This window comes from Sarcophilus harrisii, chromosome 4, assembly GCF_902635505.1.
Source record: "Sarcophilus harrisii chromosome 4, mSarHar1.11, whole genome shotgun sequence".
Lineage (NCBI taxonomy): Eukaryota > Metazoa > Chordata > Mammalia > Dasyuromorphia > Dasyuridae > Sarcophilus > Sarcophilus harrisii.
The window spans coordinates 216,979,854-216,998,196 of record NC_045429.1 but is presented as its reverse complement, the minus strand read 5'-3'; the positions used below and the strand labels follow the sequence as shown (position 1 = coordinate 216,998,196).

General features: G+C 34.5%; 1 protein-coding gene across 1 annotated transcript in view; it reads right to left on the bottom strand.

Annotated features, from left to right (window-relative positions):
- Positions 1-18,343, bottom strand: part of MDN1 (midasin AAA ATPase 1) — a 179,374-nt gene that overhangs the window by 137,437 nt on the left and 23,594 nt on the right. The window contains exons 6-10 of the mRNA XM_031964521.1: positions 18,123-18,335; positions 17,812-17,943; positions 12,914-13,017; positions 11,828-11,942; positions 2,126-2,319 (exon numbers count right to left, since the gene is read on the bottom strand). Of these exons, the coding sequence (XP_031820381.1) occupies positions 2,126-2,319; positions 11,828-11,942; positions 12,914-13,017; positions 17,812-17,943; positions 18,123-18,335 (758 nt within the window). The remainder of the gene's footprint in view (positions 1-2,125; positions 2,320-11,827; positions 11,943-12,913; positions 13,018-17,811; positions 17,944-18,122; positions 18,336-18,343) is intronic.

Below are 18,343 nucleotides of genomic sequence, written 5' to 3'. Positions count from 1 at the left end.
TTTATTCAACTAAGCTCAGATAAGTCATAAAAATTAAAACTTTAAAAAATGTCTAACATGCTCAAATGTATGAGTTTAAAAAAAAAAAAGCCCAGCAAGCAGAAAGAACAGGAAGCTGTCTTGAAATCCTGTCAAGGCCTCTTAAGTTTATAACCTAGCAGGAACCAGGAAGCTAATAGAAAGACATTGGAAGAAAAAGAAGAAAAAGAAACTTTATAGACTCAGCAAGGGGATCAGAAACTGTTTTATCTTTCCCCAGCCCAAACTTCTGATCTGGAACCTGAGATACCCTTTAATTGGATCTTCAGTGCACAATGAATTGAGAGAGATGATATTACCATATCTTGTAAAGGAACATTCCCAGCTTCTAAAAGGATTGTCTATTAGCTCATAATTATGCCAATCAGGAACTGTTCCATCTATATTCCCAAAATCTAATCCTCAGCTGAAAGGAAGAAGGAGGGAGTCATAAATCAATGTTTCCACTCAGATGGATAAAGCAGTACTATATAATGTAAGTGCTCAATCTATGAAATAATACTCATAACTGCAAAATAGCTTCTGACGCTGCCTAAAATTCTATTCATTTGCTTCATGATGTTAGCAAGGGATGAGCAAATGTCATCCATTTAAAACTTAACATACATAAACTTAATAAACTTTTTTTTCTGATATTTAGTATTAAAGGGATGGGAATCTGGATTCTGTTTTTAGGAGGATGAAGTCAGAGCAGATCATTTGAATATAGCATACTCAAAAGATACACTTGAATGTTTTTTAATAGGAGAATTTGGAAAGCCAGGCAGTGAACAACTGATAGCTTTCAATTTTAACTTGGTAAAACTTTGTTTGCTGGCCTCTGCAGAAAGACAAAACCAAGGTATGTGTTGTAATCCCAGAGGCTGAAAGTCCCATAATTATCCAAGGATAAGCCATGCACAATGAATTGAGAGAGGCAACATGGGAATTTTAGAAAGAGTCATGGAATTGGAGAGGACTTAAATACACATACTAGCTCTATTACTTAATCTTAGAATAACCCTCGACAATTAATTTCATACTTTCTGGAATTCAAAAGATTTTGTATTGACTCATAAAATGAGGGGGATGGATTAACTTAGCAGTTCATAATCAATTTTGCACCTCAGTCTGGTGAAGTCTACAATACCTTTCTTACAAAATTTTTAAATAAAGGTAATGTTTTAATTTTTTTTCCACCCAAATCTATAGATTGCTTATTAGTCTCTGGATTCCAGTTTAAGAATTCTTCGATTTGGGGCAGCTAAATAGCACAGTGGATAGAGCACCAGCCCTTAAGTCAGGAGAACCTGAGTTCAAATTTGGCTTCAGACACTTAATACTTCCTAGTTGTGTTACTCTGGGCAAGTCACCCAGTTGCCTCAGCAAAAATTAAAAAAATAATAATAATAACTCTTGGACTAGACAATCTCTTAAGATCTGATGGCCTAACTTCTATTGGGGCAGGATCAGGACTAACCACAGCAACAAAAAAAAGGATACATAGAGAAATTTTAAATCCTATTCCACTACTCAAAGATTAGGAAATAATGAACAGTAGTTATTTCCATGAATTTTACACATACTAAACAAAGTCTTAGTTAATAAAATTATCTTAATCACACATTCATTGTGAGGAATTGTTTTGCTGTTTAGCAGTTTTTCAGTCATGTCCAACTCTTCAATACCTCATTTAATATTTCCTTAACAAAGATACTTAAGTAGTTTGCCATCTCCTCTTGTTCATTTCACAGATGAGGAAACTGAAGCAAAAAGGGTTTACTAATTTACTCAAGATCACATAGCTAGTAAATGTCTGAAGCTAGATTTGAAGTCTTCCTAACTTGAATGCCAACATTACATCCACTTTTGTCACGTGTTGCTGCTCTGAGGAATTACTGATCTACAAAAGGGATACAGTTACCAATGACAGAAAGAAAAAGCTGGCAGAATTTCATAAACTGATCCCAGTTTAAAAAAAAAAAAGTTTTGGCCATTAAGGCATTAAAACAAAATACATACAAAAATAGATAGGATAGGTAGATAGATAGATAGATAGATAGATATAGATACTCAAGGAATTGGCTAATTCAACCATCTTCAATACCGTAGAGATAATTCTCTTCCTTCAAGACTTGGACTTCTGTCATCTTCTTTGGCTTCTGAGACATCCATAGACATTTCCTCATTTCCATGGCAGTTCTTGATCTTAGACTGATGTTTATCTCCAGTAAGTTTTAAATATATATCTAAAAGATGATCAGAAACAGCTGACATGCTGGGATACTTGCTCTGAAGAACCTGACAGGGGAAAAAAAGGCAAATATGTTTTTAAAAGAACTAAAGACCTCACCAAAATACTCACAAAAAATGCAAAGATACCATTCTAGAGATCAATTTGGAACTATCCCCAAAGGGCTATAAAACTGTATATACTCTTTAATCCAGAAGCATCTCTATTGTGTCCCAAAGAGATCATAAAAAAGGAGAAAGGACCTATATGTGCAAAAATGTTTGTAGGAGTTCCGGTAGTGGCAAGGAACTGGAAACTGAATGGATGAACACCTTTAAGTTTAGGAATGGCTAAACATGTTATGGCATATAAATGTTATTATATGTATTACTGTTTTAAAAGAAATGATCAGCAGGCTGATTTCAGAAAAGCCTAGAAAGATTTACATGAACTGATTCTAAGTGAGCTGAGTAGAGCCAAGAGAACATTGTACACAGTAAAAAGATATGATCAACTGTGATGGACTTGGCTCTTTTCAACAATGAATTGATTCAAGGTAGTTCCAATAAACTTGTGATGAACAATGCCATCTACATCCAGAGAAAGAGAACTATAGAGACTGAATATAAATCAAAGCTTAGCATTTTCATCTTTTTTGTTTGCTTGGGTTTTTTTCTTTCTCTTGTTTTTTCCCTTTTGATATGATTTTTCTTGTACAGCATGATAAATGGAAATATGAGTTGAAGAATTGAATATGTTTAACCTATACTGGATTACTTGCTGTCTTGGGGAGGAGGGAGGAAAGGGGGGAAATTTTGGTACACAAAATTTTGCAAAGGTGAATGCTGAAAACTATCTTTGCATGCATTTGGAAAAATAAAATATTTTAAAAAGCAGATTGCAAAGAAACAAAAACATCATATTTATAAAAGTTGAAGTATCAAGAGATCAATTTTCTCCATCTTGAAATTCTTTCATTCTTCTCAGTATAGTAACACCTCTATGATCAGAATTCCGCTATCCAAAACCAAGTTCTTCCAAGAACTGAAAAGTAAAATGAGAAAAGCCCCGGAGCTTCCAAAATATGTCATATATTTCATACAGTAAGACTGATGCATTTACTTATAACAGAGTATGAATTCCTCCAAGCCCACAAACAATTCTGATATATAATTTCATTTTTATGCCCACAGTTTATAAGAATTCATAGATCAGAAAAAAGCCATAAGAATGGCATATGGCAGACAGACAATAGTTAAAAGAGAACAAGGGAAGACACGAGTAAATATAAAATGACATGAGAAAGAATCCATAACAATGTGGAGTTAAAGCATATGAACAAAGTCCTGAAATCATTTATGGTGATGATAGTTTTCATAATACAATAATTTGGGACAACAATTCATATTCACACACCTAAAAAAATGGGTTATATTATAATCTAGATGTGCTTATTTAGTATGAAGAAATCGACAAGTTATTCCAAATTAACTATATGTATATAGTGAAATCACAGATTGGTCAGTAAAAAGAGCAAGATCAATATCAAAAGTGAATAATGAAAATAAGATAAAAAAAACAAATAAAAAAATGTTTTAAAAGCCTGCTGAGACTTGGAAATGGAAAAAGAAACCTATCTATACAGAATATCATCCTTTCCAAAGTTAAGTTTAATATAAAACAATCATCACAATAATGAGACCAAGAGGATAAGTAAAAACCAATCGGCCAGTAAACACATGATCTCCTAGGCAAGTGAGTAATCAAGCAAGTAATCAATGAAGCACTTATTACAGGCTTACTATATGCCAAGTACTATGCTAAGCATTGTGAATGTAAAAACAGTTCCCGTCCTTAAGGAGCATGGGGGGTGGGGGGGAAGCAAACAGGGAATTCAAAGAAAGCTCTCAAATGGAAGAGGAGATTAGACTTTTAGTTATTCCCCACGCCCCAACTCTTGGGAAAATAGTGTTGTTGGGTTTTTTATTTTTTAAATAATAGCTTTTATTTTCAAAATATATGCAAAGATAGTTTTCAACATTCAGCCTTGCAAAATCTTGTAAAACCTTGTGTTCCAAATTTTTCTCCCTCCTTTTCCCCCCCACTCCTTCCCTATACAGCAAGGAATCCAATATATATGTTAAACATATGCAATTCTTTTATACATATTTATTATGCAACACAAGAAAAATCAGATGAAAAAGGAAAAAATAAGAAAACAAAAAGCAAGCAAACAACAAAAAGGGGAAAATACTATGTTGTGATCCAAATTCAGTCCCCAATAGTTTCTCTTTCTGGATACAGGTGGCTCTCTCTAACATGAGACTATTGGAATTGGCCTAAATCAACTCATTGTTGAAAAGAGCCATGTCCATCAGAATTGATCATCACATAATCTTACTGTTGCCTTGTGCAATGATCTCCTGGTTCTGTTCATTTCACTTAGCATCAGTTCATGTAAGTTTCTCCAGGCTTCTCTAAAATCATCCTGCTGATTTCTTATTTCTTATTGAACAATAATATTCCATCACATTCACATACCATAACTTATTCAACCCCTCTCCAACTGTTTTCCCACATTCCCTCTAATATTTGTCATTATCTTTTGCTGTCATCTTAGTCAATCTGAGAAGTGTGTAGTGGTTTGTTTGTTTTGTTTTTAGTTTTTTCTTGTGGCTTTTTCTTTCATAACATGACTAAAAAAATATGGTGCAATGAATAGAGCACTAGTCCTAGAGTCAGGAGGATTTTAGTTCAAATCTGGCCTCAGATACTTAACACTTCCTAGCTGTATGACCTGGGCAAATCACTTAATCCCAGCTACCTCGCAGAAAAACAAAAACCAATACGACTAAAATGGAAATATGTTCAAAGTGATTGTACATGTATAAACCACATCAGATTCCTTGTGTTGGAGAGGGGGCTGGTGGGCAAGGGAAGGAGAAAAAATTTGCAACACAAACTCTTACAAAAATGAATTTTGAAAACTATCTTTACATGTATTTGGAAAAATAAAATACTATTGAGAAAAAAAAAAGTTGTCTTTACAATAATACTGTTATTAAATAAAGTGTTCTGGTTCAGTTCACTTCATTTTTTATCAATTCATGAGTCTTCCCAGATTTCTTTAAAACTATCTACTTTTGTCATTTCTTATAACAATAATTGGAGCACATTCATATGTTATATGAATGCAATCAAACAAATGTCATTCAAAGGGCAAGGCTCCCTGAGGAAAAGGAGGACACAGATGAAACCATCACCAGCACCTTGACCACCACCTACCCTCAGATCACAATGGAGACAGACAAGGACCCTGAACAACAATGTTCTTAGCTCAATGTCAAATGGCTCAACAGCAGAAACTGGTATGACTTTATCAGTGGAAATGGCTTTAAAGAAGAAGAATTATCTCTCTGCTTTGTTGCTACACCTATACACTACTGAAGCTTTCGTCTGACTTTGCAGCTCAAAGTTCTTATATAGATTATTTCCATTGCTGGAATGTTAGTCCCTTGGGCTATTTTCATCACCAGACCTTAACACAACATTTTTACATGTACTAAATGCTTAATAAATGCTTTATTCCTTCATCACCGATTTTTAATTGCCTTTCCATACTGTATTGCTATGGCTAAGATTTCCTAAACTTTCAAACAGAAGTAGGAAAAAGTCTTTTTTTGTTGTTTTCTTTTTTTCGCAATAGTATTTTATTTTTTAAATTGGAAGAGCATAGGATAATTTACCTCTCAGACCTGTGGAAGAAGAAGGAATTTATGACCAAAGAAGAATTAGAAAACTATTTTGATCACAAAATAGAAAAATTGGATTATATCAAATTGAAAACTTTTTGTACAAACAAAACTAATACAGACAAGATTAGAAGGGAAGCAATAAACTAGGAAAAAAATGTTTTCCCAGGAAAAGGTTCTGATAAAGGCCTCATTTCTAAAATATATAGAGACTTGACTCTAATTTATAAGAAATCAAGCCATTCTCCAATTGATAAATGGTGAAAGGATATGAACAGACAATTCTCAGACAAAGAAATCAAAAACTATTTCTAGCCATATGAAAAGATGCTCCAAGTCATTATTAATCAGAGAAATGCAAATTAAGACAACTCTGAGATACCACTACACACTTATCAGATTGGCTAGAATGACACGGAAAAATAATGCAGAATGTTAGAGGGGATGTGGCAAAACAGGGATGTTGGTTGAATTGTGAATACATCCAGCCATTCTGGAGAGCAATTTGGAACTATGCTCAAAAAGTTATCAAACTATGCATACCCTTTGATCCAGCAGCGTTACTACTGTGCTTATATCCCAAAGAGATCTTAAAGAAGGGAAAGGGACCTGGCATGTGCAAAAATGTTTGTGGCAGCCCTCTTTGTAGTGGCCAGAAACTGGAAACTGAGTGGATGCCCATCAATTGGAGAATGGTTGGGTAAATTGTGGTATATGAATATTATGGAATATTATTGTTCGGTAAGAAATGACCAGCAGGATGATTTCAGAAAGGCCTGGAGAGATTTACATGAACTGATGCTGAGTGAAATGAGCAGGAGCAGGAGATCATTATACACTTCAACAACAATACTATATGATGATCAATTCTGATGGACCTGGCCATCCTCAGCAATGAGATGAACCAAATCAGTTCCAATAGAATAGTAATGAATTGAACCAGCTACACCCAGGGAAAGAACTATGGCAGATGGCTATGAACCACTACATAGAATTCCCAATCCCTCTATTTTTGTCCACCTGCATTTTTGATTTCCTTCACAGGCTAATTGTACACTATTTCAAAGTCCGACTCTTTTTATACAGCAAAATAACTATTTGGACATATATACATATATTGTATTTAACTTATATTTTATACTTTTTAACATGTATTGGTCAACTTCCCGTCTGGGGGAAGGGGTGGAGGGGGAAGGAGGGAAAAAGTTGGAGCAAAAGGATTTGCAACTGTTAGTGCTGAAAAATTACCTATGCATATATCTTGCAAATAAAAAGGTATAATAATAATTAAAAAAAAGAAGAAAATAGTATTTTATTTTTCCAAATACATGAAATGATAATTTTCAACATTCATTTTTTTATCAGATTTTCATAAGACTTTCCAAATTTTTCTCTTCCTTACCTCCCTCCTCCTCAAGACAGTAGGCAATTTGATATAGATTAAATATGTGGAATGCTTCTAAACATTTTTATATTCTCATGTTGTGTAAGAAAAATCACACCAAAAAACAAGATTAAAATAGTATTCCATCCCATTGGCATTTTCCATCCCAAATCTACTGGAATTCTTTGAATCACCACACTGTTGAGAAAAGTCAAGTCCATCACAGTTGTTCATCATATTAACATTGTTGTTATTGTGTAAAATGTGCTCTTGGTTCTGTCCACTTCCCAAATCAACAATTCATGTAAGTCTTTCCAGGATTTTCTGAAGTCAGCCTGTTCATCATTTCTTATAAAATAATAATATTCCATTACATTAATATACCATAACTTAATTTAGACATTCCCCAACTGAGAGGCAGTCCTTTGATTTCCTGTTTCTTTGCCATTACAAAAAGAGCTGCTACAAATATTTATGCACATATGGCTCTGTAAAAGTAGCCTTGTTTTAACTCTTTTTAATAGAGGTTCTAAATGGGTCATACCTGGTCCTTTTTCCAGAGCATTTACTATTTTTTTCAAATACTTTTTTTTTTTATAATAAGGAAAGATCTTTCATTTACTATCTTTAATAAAAAATAATTTCTGTATTTTATCAAAGTCTTTTTTGCTTATAATTGTAATTTGTTATTTATCTTGTTTATAAGATTGGTCATGCTGTTCCTAGTGTTAAAGCACCTAACCATTCCCATTATTTAAGAGGATAGTATTCCAATACAAAGAGCATTGGAACCTGAAGTCAATAAAATGGCTACATAGTCGAGCACTATGATAAGCCCATTGGACAGCAAGAAAAAAAAAAATCAAAGAATTCCTATTCTTCTAATGTAGAAAGGTACCCTAAGAAAACAGGGAGGGGCAATTAGGTGGCACAGTGGATAGAGCACTAGACTTGAGGTCATATCTGGTCTCAGACACTTGACACTTCCTAGCTATGTGACCCTGGGCAAGTCACTTAACCCTAATTGCCTCAGCCGAGAGAGAGAGAGAGAGAGATTGAAAAGATAGAGAAGTAGAGAAGAAAAATGGTAATCAAAATCTTATAAAAGTAAATTTGAAAACTAAAAAAATGAAATAAAGAATTCCTGCCTTAGAATTTCATCAAGGACTTGTCAATCATCTATCAATTCGGAATACCTGGACCCAAATCTTGCCTCTGCTACTTACTATGTGACCCTGGGTAACTCATTCTACTTCCATAGGCATTAGACATAAGTTTCCTTTTCTGTAAAATAAGCAGTCTATAATCTATAGATGCTCTTTATCTTCCAGCTTTATCACAATCACTCTATGATGCCCGAGAAAATTTTTATAATACTGAGTACAAGTACCAAAATAAGGAAAAATTACTAAATATTCTGACTTTTCAAATAATCAAACTCAATAAGTTTATAATAATTTCTTTCACAACTATTAATCTGCATTGATAGGAATCTTACCACCAGGACTTCCCTACACAAATGAGATTATAGGTCCAGACAAAAAAATACATATATACATATTTTTTTCATTAACCATATTAACTGTTCTTCTACCCACTTTATTTCACTTTGGGGATATCAGCATTCTCTGTCTACACTGCTGAAATCAAGCCTGGCACCAAGATTTCATTTTGGAGAATTACATGACTGTTATGTTTTTTAAAATACATTTTTCATTTTCCTCAATTTGGTACTTAAGCTACATGGATAATAAGCTATTTCTCAGCTTCTGAACATAAAAGTCTCCTTCCTTCTTAATCTTGGCACATCCACATCCACATGAGTTACTAGTAGAATGAGCAAGTTTGAGAAGGCATGTCTTTGTATTTATTATAAGTTCAATAAAAGCATATTTCCATTGTTAATAAGCTTGAAAGCTTCTGCAAGCATTTATTCAGAAGTATTCAAATTTACTAATATGAAAACCCTCACAAATAACTGTTTACCTCTTTTCAAATTATAACAGTAAGTATAATGAATGGCATATTTCATATTCTGCTCATGAAGAGGAGAAATAAAATTTAATAGCAAGTCATACTGTTTCTGACATCACTTCAATACAAAACTCTAATATGTGGGTAAAGGACATAAAATGCAGAAAGATGCTGAGTGAAATGAGCAGGACCAGAAGATCATTATATACTTCAACAACAATACTATATGATGATCAATTCTGATGGACGTGGCCTCTTCAACAATGAGATGAACCAAATCAGCTCCAATAGAGCAGTAATGAACCGAACCAGCTACACCCAGAGAAAGAATCCTGGGAGATGACTATGAACCACTACATAGAATTCCCAATCCCTCTATTTTTGTCCACCTGTATTTTTGATTTTTTTCACAGGCTAATAGTACACTATTTCAAACTCCGATTCTTTTTGTACAGCAAAATAACTGTTAGGACATATATGCTTTAACATATTTAACATGTATGGTCAACCTGCCTTCGGGGGGGGAAGAGATGGGAGGAGGGAGGAGGGAGGGGAAAAATTAGAACAAAAAGTTTGGCAATTGTCAATGCTATGAAATTACCCATGCATATAACTTGTAAATAAAAAGCTATAATAAAAAATTTTTAAAAATAAAATAAAATAAAATGCAGAAAGAAAGAAAGTCTTTGCATCATTCACACCTTCATTTTCTATCCCAACAAATTACCTCATGCATAAAATTAAGTAATGATCACTCACAAAGTAAACTAATAATCCAGCAGCCTTCAAAGTTAAAATTTACAATTAAGTCAACTGCCAAATAATAATTGTCATAGAGCAGAATCTAAGGACCTTAGGGAAATCCAATATAAGACTGTTCAATTAAAAAGTGAGAAAAATAAGGCCCATAGCAACAGATTATATACATGCCTATGTTAGCTTAAGATATCATTTCCCATATTTCAGATATCATTCTAAAGATAAATGTGCTTTAAAAAAAACAGAGACTTATGATTAATTATCTGTGACAAAACTTCTTAAACTAGAGTCATGTAATTGAATGTGGAGGTCACAAAAAATTTGATAACAGTAAAAGGTTTCTGAAGGCAACAACCAAAAATTAGTTTCAAATCAAACACATAATGAATCTGAGATGTTTCTAGCAGCACACTGTGTAACTTTGCTGCAGCTTTGGTTCTGAATGCAAATGTGCACTTTGCATTGCACATGTACAAACATGGCCAAACATCTTGGCTCAAATTCAAGATGGAGTTAAGTAAGTTTATTGAAAGAAAAGAAGTTGCGAGTGAAAAGTTTAAGAAGCTCTAATCTAGGATACAATGTAAAATATATTTCCTTTGCTTCCTTTAGCCAATATCATAGTTATTCTTGCTATTAATGCTGCAAGAATATTCCAAAGGCTGAGATTTGACGTCTTTGTATGGGAAGAGAGAAAAATTGGGGGGAGGGAAAGGGAGAGAAAGGTTGCTGGTCATAAATTAGTGAAAAAGCTTATGAATGCTTATTCTGTGTAAAGCAATGTGTTAAGTGCTAGAGATAGAACACACACACACACACACACACACACACACGACAGGTCCTGCTCTCGAGGAGCTCACTTTCTATAAAAGAACACAGCTCACAAAGAAGGCTCTAGCTCCAAGTCAGATTATATGCTTTGGTATCATTCCTACAGATTAAAAACCATATCCATTTCTGAAGGGTATCATTTTGATCAATATCATTTTGATATTGCCAAGGACTTTGATGGTAAGAATTTCTAGGTCTTCTGTAGCTGCAGCTATTATGTGTGAAAAAGGAAGTATAGAGACCTACAAAGTCAAATGACATCACATCTTCATAAGATATGCCTCTTTGAATGATGAATGCAGAGGCCAGCCTGTAAACAAAAAGTCAGTAGGAGACTCCTACTTCAGGGTTCTTTTACTTATATGCCTATAGGTGGCAGCAAATTGGGGTAAGAAATGATGGGCATGTTTCATACAGATTGGTCCCCTTGATGATGAATACAGGGATCTGTCTGGATGTAACACTGGTATGCTAGAGGAACATAATATCCCTAGGGTTTGAGGGTTCAGGGTTGTGGGTTATTTATATTTGAGCCTGCAGGAAGTTTGGGACAGTGGTTTAACCACTCTCTAGGAGATTCCACTTGCTATCTTTTCCTCAGGGTACTATGCTCTTTCAACTAAGTCACCTTTTCTAATAACGAATAAAACTGAATAAATGAAATGAATGAATGAAAAAAATGAATAAAAATGAAAAAATAAAAAAGTCTTTGCTACTCTTTAGAAATAAAGAGCTGAATGTAAAATTTTACTTCATGCCAATTTGCCAAATATCCTGGGTTTTTTTGGTTAATATCCAATTATATTTCATCTTAATTTGAAAGTCTCAGCCAAAACAATCTAACAGATGAAACAATAATTAAAAATGTAGGCATACCTCTTTCAATTCTGTCTTATCCATGTTTTCCAGATGAATTCTGGTCCAATATTTGTCTAGCAAAACAGCATGGCTATTGTGGGGTCGGTACCAATTTCCTGCACAGCCAAACAACCTAAAATATAAAATAAAAACCACAAAGTCATATAGCTGGCTAGCATATTTAACCAAATCTTCTGATATGGTTCAAGCTAATTTTATCTTCAGGTCTAGAATGTGTATTTTTACCTCAAGACTTATCTATTTTTCTTTCTTGAAAACTTACTCATACAACTAAAGATGCTAATAATATTTCACCTTTAAGTTGTTAAAATTAATTAGCATAATATAAGAGTCAAATTGTAGAGTGCCCATATGAAAACAGGTATTTTATTATTAAGTGTTGGTAGCCGTGCAGACTGGTATATACATTTTGGAGGATAACATAGTCATATATAGTAAAAAGTCACAAAACTGCTCAGACATTTTCACCTAGAGATTCCCTTTTTGCAACTTTATCCTTAAAAAAAAAAAAGTCACAGAAATGATAGATGGGAAAGAGGGGAATACTGCTCTCTACAAAAATAATGAAATACTATTTTTGTAATATTAAAAACCTGGAAGCAAACTATAAGTACAATGATTGGATATTGGTTGAATAAAATATGGCAAATTTAAATAGCAATGTTTTAATTCCAGAAAAACAGCAAATGAGTGATAAAATGAAATATGGAAGATCCCATACAACTTAACATAAAAGAAAATAATACAAGAGCTGTTTACAACTGTTTATGCAAAATAAAGTTAAAGCAAAGCCCAAGGAAATAAAACCACAAACTGAAAAGTTGGCTTGAATCCTAAACATTGTTCTCAACATCTAAAAGTAAGTTTCATTTGGTTATTTATTTAATAAAGCAGTTTGCTATATTTTGTAGAATGATTTTCTAATTCAAATAGAGTTTGGACATATAACCAAAAAGTGGTATTTATCACTTATAATAATTATTCCATCATAAAAATTCTTTTATGATTGTGCTATATGCATCAAAGTTAAGGATCTTTTAAGAAAAGATCAAAATTTTAAACAGCATTCTTAAAAACTCTTACCTCCTGGTTGCAAAGAACTGAAATCCAGGAGCTACTTTCAGACAATCACCACGACCAGGAATTAAAAGTTCTTGATTTTCCAAAAGAGGAATCAGCACAGAAATCTAAAGGGGAAAAAAAAAGTCAATTTCTAAAGCTTTCAGAAAAAATAAATACACATATCCAGGACAAAAAAAAAAAAAAACCCACACACCAAATTAGGTGCTCTTGTAGGCAAACAAAACACGTCCCAAATCTAAGTCTAGCTTAGATTTTCTAGCTCATGTAGAAAGAGTACAATAGTCATTACTTATGGCTCACCAATGTTCTAAGTAAGCAGCATCATTCCATAAAAGACCAGTGTTATGGGCCAGAACTCTGAAACAAGGATTCTTACAAGGTGTTAAGTAGATGGAATTGATAATACAATGGTTATCTAGTTTAGCATAGTGATTAATAGTTCTCTAGTTCAGTACATGTACTTAGTACTTAATATAGTTCCACAAGATTCACACCTATGATAATGTAATTATAATAGAGTATATAACAGCCAGTAGGGACTGAGAGACAGATTCATTCCATCTTCCACCTTTGTGGTGGCTAGAGGCTGAAGCACCAGTCCTTGGACTCAGAGAGATTCACTCTATCTCATAACCACCATGGTGGCTGGCCTGTCCTTCTGCTCCCCCCACTGAGACTAAGGCCAATCTGAAAGGCTTTCTAGAAAGCTGCCCAGCCCCAGGCAAGGAAACAATAAAGAATTTGGATTTTATCCCTGGCTATTCTCGTGGTGATTACCAAATTAAAACTAAGGCTGTTCCAGAGATCTCCAGAAAACCAACCAAGAACACTACAGACCAGCAACTTTAAAAGTAAATAAGCACATACAATACCTTAGTAATCCTAAATGCAAACATACAAATACTTTTATAAGGCCAGCTAGGTGGTGAAGTGGATAGAGCACCATCCCTGAAGTCAGGAGGGCTTGAAGTTCAAATGTAGGCTCGGACATTTAATACTTTCTAGCTGTGTGACCCTGGGTAAGTTACTTAACCCCAAATGCCTCAGCAAAACAAACAAATACTTGTACAATTTGTAACACAAATTATTACACTTTATAAATTATATTAAAAAAAAAACACTTCTGAAAGGATATTTTGTAGATTGAGACCACAGAAAACAATGGAAACCTAATAGCTACCTTTGCCTCTAAAGATTGATACTACAAAAATACTAGGAGAAGGGAAAAAGAAGACAAAGATAAGAATCTGTCAAAAGAACTGTCAAAATAGCTGTATCTTTATGGAACCTAGTATTTAATGCCCCACTTACTAATTGACCTTAGTCAGTGAATTGCACTCTTAAATATCTGAAGTATTATGACAGACTCTGGTCTTGGACTTTGGTTAGAATTTTGCTTACAGTATTTGCCTATGTCACCATTTTAACATTTCAGACTTAAGAGACTTATATACTCCAATTTTCTCATTTTTTAAAAATGGGGATAATCATATCTCTAGTACCTTCAGAATTGTGAGGCTCAGATGAGATAATGAATGTAAAGAATTTCACAAACCTTACAAGTATTAAATAAAAACAATGAAACAGCATTCATATAGTACTTTAAGGGGTACAAAGTGCTTCACAATGGAAAATGCTATTCACATCCAGAGAAAGAATTATGCAGACAAAAATGCAGATCAAAGCATACTCTTTTTCGTGGCTTTTCTCTTTTAGTTTTGATTTTTCTTTCAAAATATGACTAATATGGTAATGTGTTTAAAAAAAAATTGTGATGTTGTGGAATCATCAGTGAATGACTTTGCTATTCCCAACAATACAATGATCCAATGAAGGCCTTATAATGAAAAATGTCATCCATATCCAGATAAAGAACTGATTGTGTCTAAATACAGACTGAAATGTTACTTTATTTGAGGAGTTTTCTTTTTTTGGGGGGGAGGGGGAGGGCGGGGGAATCTATGATCTATATTTTCTTCTACAACATGACTTATAGACATGTTTTGCCTAACTTCACACGCACCTTCTCAATGGAGGGGATGGGAGGAAGGCAGAGAATATGAAACTCCAAATTTTAAAAACAAATGTTAAAAACTGTTTTTACATATAACTAGGAAAAATAAAATATCAAATGAGAAAAAAATGATTGTGCAACACAGTAACAGCAAGATAATCAATGATGATAGACTTGACTCTTTTCAGCAATATAGTGATCCAAGACAATTCCAATAGACCTGGGATGGAAAATGCCAGAAAGAGAATTATAGAGATTGTATGTGGATCAAAGTATATCATTTTCACCTTTTTGGTTTTTGCTTTTTTCTTTCTAGATTTTTCCTTTTGTTCTTATTTTTCTTTCACAATATGACTAGTATGGAAATATATTTAAAATGATTATATATAATTATATCAGATTGATTGCTACCTTGGGGAGGGGAGAAGTGAGGGAGAAAGAAAAAAATTAGAACTCAAGGTCTTACAAAAATGAAAACTATTTTTACATGTAATTTCCAAGGGTCACACAGCTAGTAAAGGTCTTGAGGATGAACTTGAACTCAGATCTTCCTGACTTACAGGTCCAGTATTCTCTCTACTGTACCATTTACCCCACCTTATTAATATCTATGTCAGTACCTACAAAAACTGTCCAAAACCTTTATTCTTCCTTCAAACATTTCAGTGGCTTATTTAACCCAATATTTCACTAAGATTCCTGAGGCCAATACTCTGAGCTATCAAGAGGCCATTTTCCTATACTCAAAACTGCTTGATTTCGTAATTTATTCTCTCCTTTCCAGCATAGCTACAGTTACTGGTTACAGTTCTTATTAATATTAATCTTTGTACCTATTCTGACCCTTCCAGAACCTTGTTCCAAAGTCATTTCCTATCTCTCATCCTTCTTCATTTTCACCCTCTCTACTGGCTCCTTCTTATCTGCCTATAAACATGTTCTATTCAGTCTGGTACTTTCAAAAAACTAACAAACAAACAAACCTAAATAGAATTTATTATCTTTTTCCATCTCTCTCCTGACCCAAACTTCTCTTATTCTGTTAAGGGTACCACAATTCTTCTGGTCTCACTAAAATCCAAAATTATTCTCTCCCTCACCCCATCAATCAGAATTTGGTAATTCAGAATTAATCTTATTCCTTCATCCTACTCCTTCATTCACTCATACAACCATTACTTAAGTTCAGAACCTCTCAAATTTCTCTTTTCATCATCAAATTTAGACTTTTTCAATATAATCTCCCAATTTGTCTAAAATACTTGCCCCCTGAGAATCCATCTTGTAGTCCTTTCTTTTCCGTTGGCTTCAGAGTCACTTTACTCTTTTGGTTCTCCTCTCACCTTATGAATAGTTCAAGAAAGGGGAAAGTGAGGGAGCCTGAAGTCAGAAAGATTCCAAAGACATATTGTGTGACTGTGCGCAGGTCCATGATGTGTTTGCCTCAGATTCCTCAACTATAAAATGGGGATAATAACAGCACTTACCTTGCAGGGTTATTGTGAGTTTCTATAAAGCACTCAGCACAGTTCATAGTACAAGGTAGGCACTAAGTAAATACTTATTCCCTTCTCCCCTACTTTCTTTTCCAAAAGATCTTCCTTCCTGCTTCTATTTTCTCTCTCAGTCCAAACAGCATACTAACAAATGAATGAAAACACGTACATGCCAGGCTTTTATCTTCCATGCCGCAATCTGTTCGTGTCACTGTTGCTAAAAAATCTACAATGCTCTCCTACTGCCCACTATAGAAAATTCAACTTCTTTTGCCTGGCATTCAAGATATTCAACAGTCCAACATCCAGCCTCTCTTTCCAGCATTAACTCTTTTACACAGCCCACCATATACTTTATATTCAAGCTACTGGGACTGTTCTGTTCCCCAAAACTTGTCATGTGCTTTCCTGTCTCTTAAGCTTTACACCTGCTTGTTCCTTATGCCTCAAATGTTGTTCTTCCTCCCTCTCCATCTACTGAATTCCAAATCAGCCCAATTCAAATAATGCCTCTTCCACAGAGTCTTCCTTAATCCCCTCCTCTGTTACCGGGATTATATTTTCCTCCCTCAGTCATCCCTCAGGACTTTGTTTTGCAACCAATGCACTTTTATACACATCATATTCCCCTACTAGACTATAGGCCACAAGCAGAGGATTTTAGTTAACCTAATCCTTAGTGTTCTTCACCAAGTAAGTGCTTAACGAATGTTATCTGCAGCCCAATCAGGTAAAACTTATATTTTTATTATTTCCCTAAAATTTCATCCCTATATTACATAGCTAATGTGATTTCCACCAGACCTGTCCATAAGTATAATACATGACTATAAACTCTTATCACTGAAGGAAAGGCATCAGATACAAAACACCATGGGAAGAATCTTAACAATGGTTAGTCATACTTTCATTTTTTTTTTTTAAACCAAGAATATGGTATTATTATCACAGGGAGGTCCTGATGAGCAGCTCCTTCTACCAATGCTGATCAATCAGAACATGACCCACAATTTAGACTCTTAGAGTTATCAAGGAAATTAAGAAATTAAGTGACTTGCAAAGAATCACAAAGCTAGTGTATGTCAGAAGCGGTGCTAACAACACAGCTCTGATTAATTCAAATTCTGCACTCCTCCCCAGTGATTTTCAAAGGAGTAGAGATAAAATCTTATTCCATTTAGCCAAGTCATATTAGTTAGGTGACCAACAATCTGCAACAATATGGATCTAAGTACTTGCTCACTCTCCTAATTTCAAGATCAAATTGGGTTCCCTCAATTTAATTCATTTATTCAAAAATCCTTTTTATGCAAATCATTTTGTTAAGAATCAATAGTGCTGATGAAAATAAAGGATTTCCTACAGAAAATCCTGCAGAGACTACATACCACATCTAAAGGAGCATTGTCAATGTCTTCCAAGAGTATCCAGTGTCCCTTGGTGACAGCCTGTGTCAAAGTCCCTGGCTGCCAAATAAACTCCCCTGGAACATTCGTGCAGCGATACATCCCCAACAACATCTGCAAAGAGAACATGGCACTAAGCACATACTACAATATAGCGTCATGGGTCACCGGCAGGGAGACATCACATTTGCACGGTTTGATCTTCTCTAGATAAACTCAATGATTAGCCTTACACTCTCAAAACAAACCTAGGTACTGTAGTTTCTAATCTCCCCAAACTTGCCATTTCTTACCTTGCTGTCAGTTTGATCTCCAAGTTGGACTTTAAGAATCTGAGGTGATTTCCTTCTTCCAGTCATAGCAGCTAAATGCTCCACTAAAGATGTTTTGCCACATCCTATTGGTCCTTCTAGCAACACAGCACTCTGAGAAGCGACAGCCAAAGCCAGACTCTGGAGATTTTTAGAGACAGACTCGACCAGCACAAAAGACTGAGGTGTCACCTCCTGCTCAA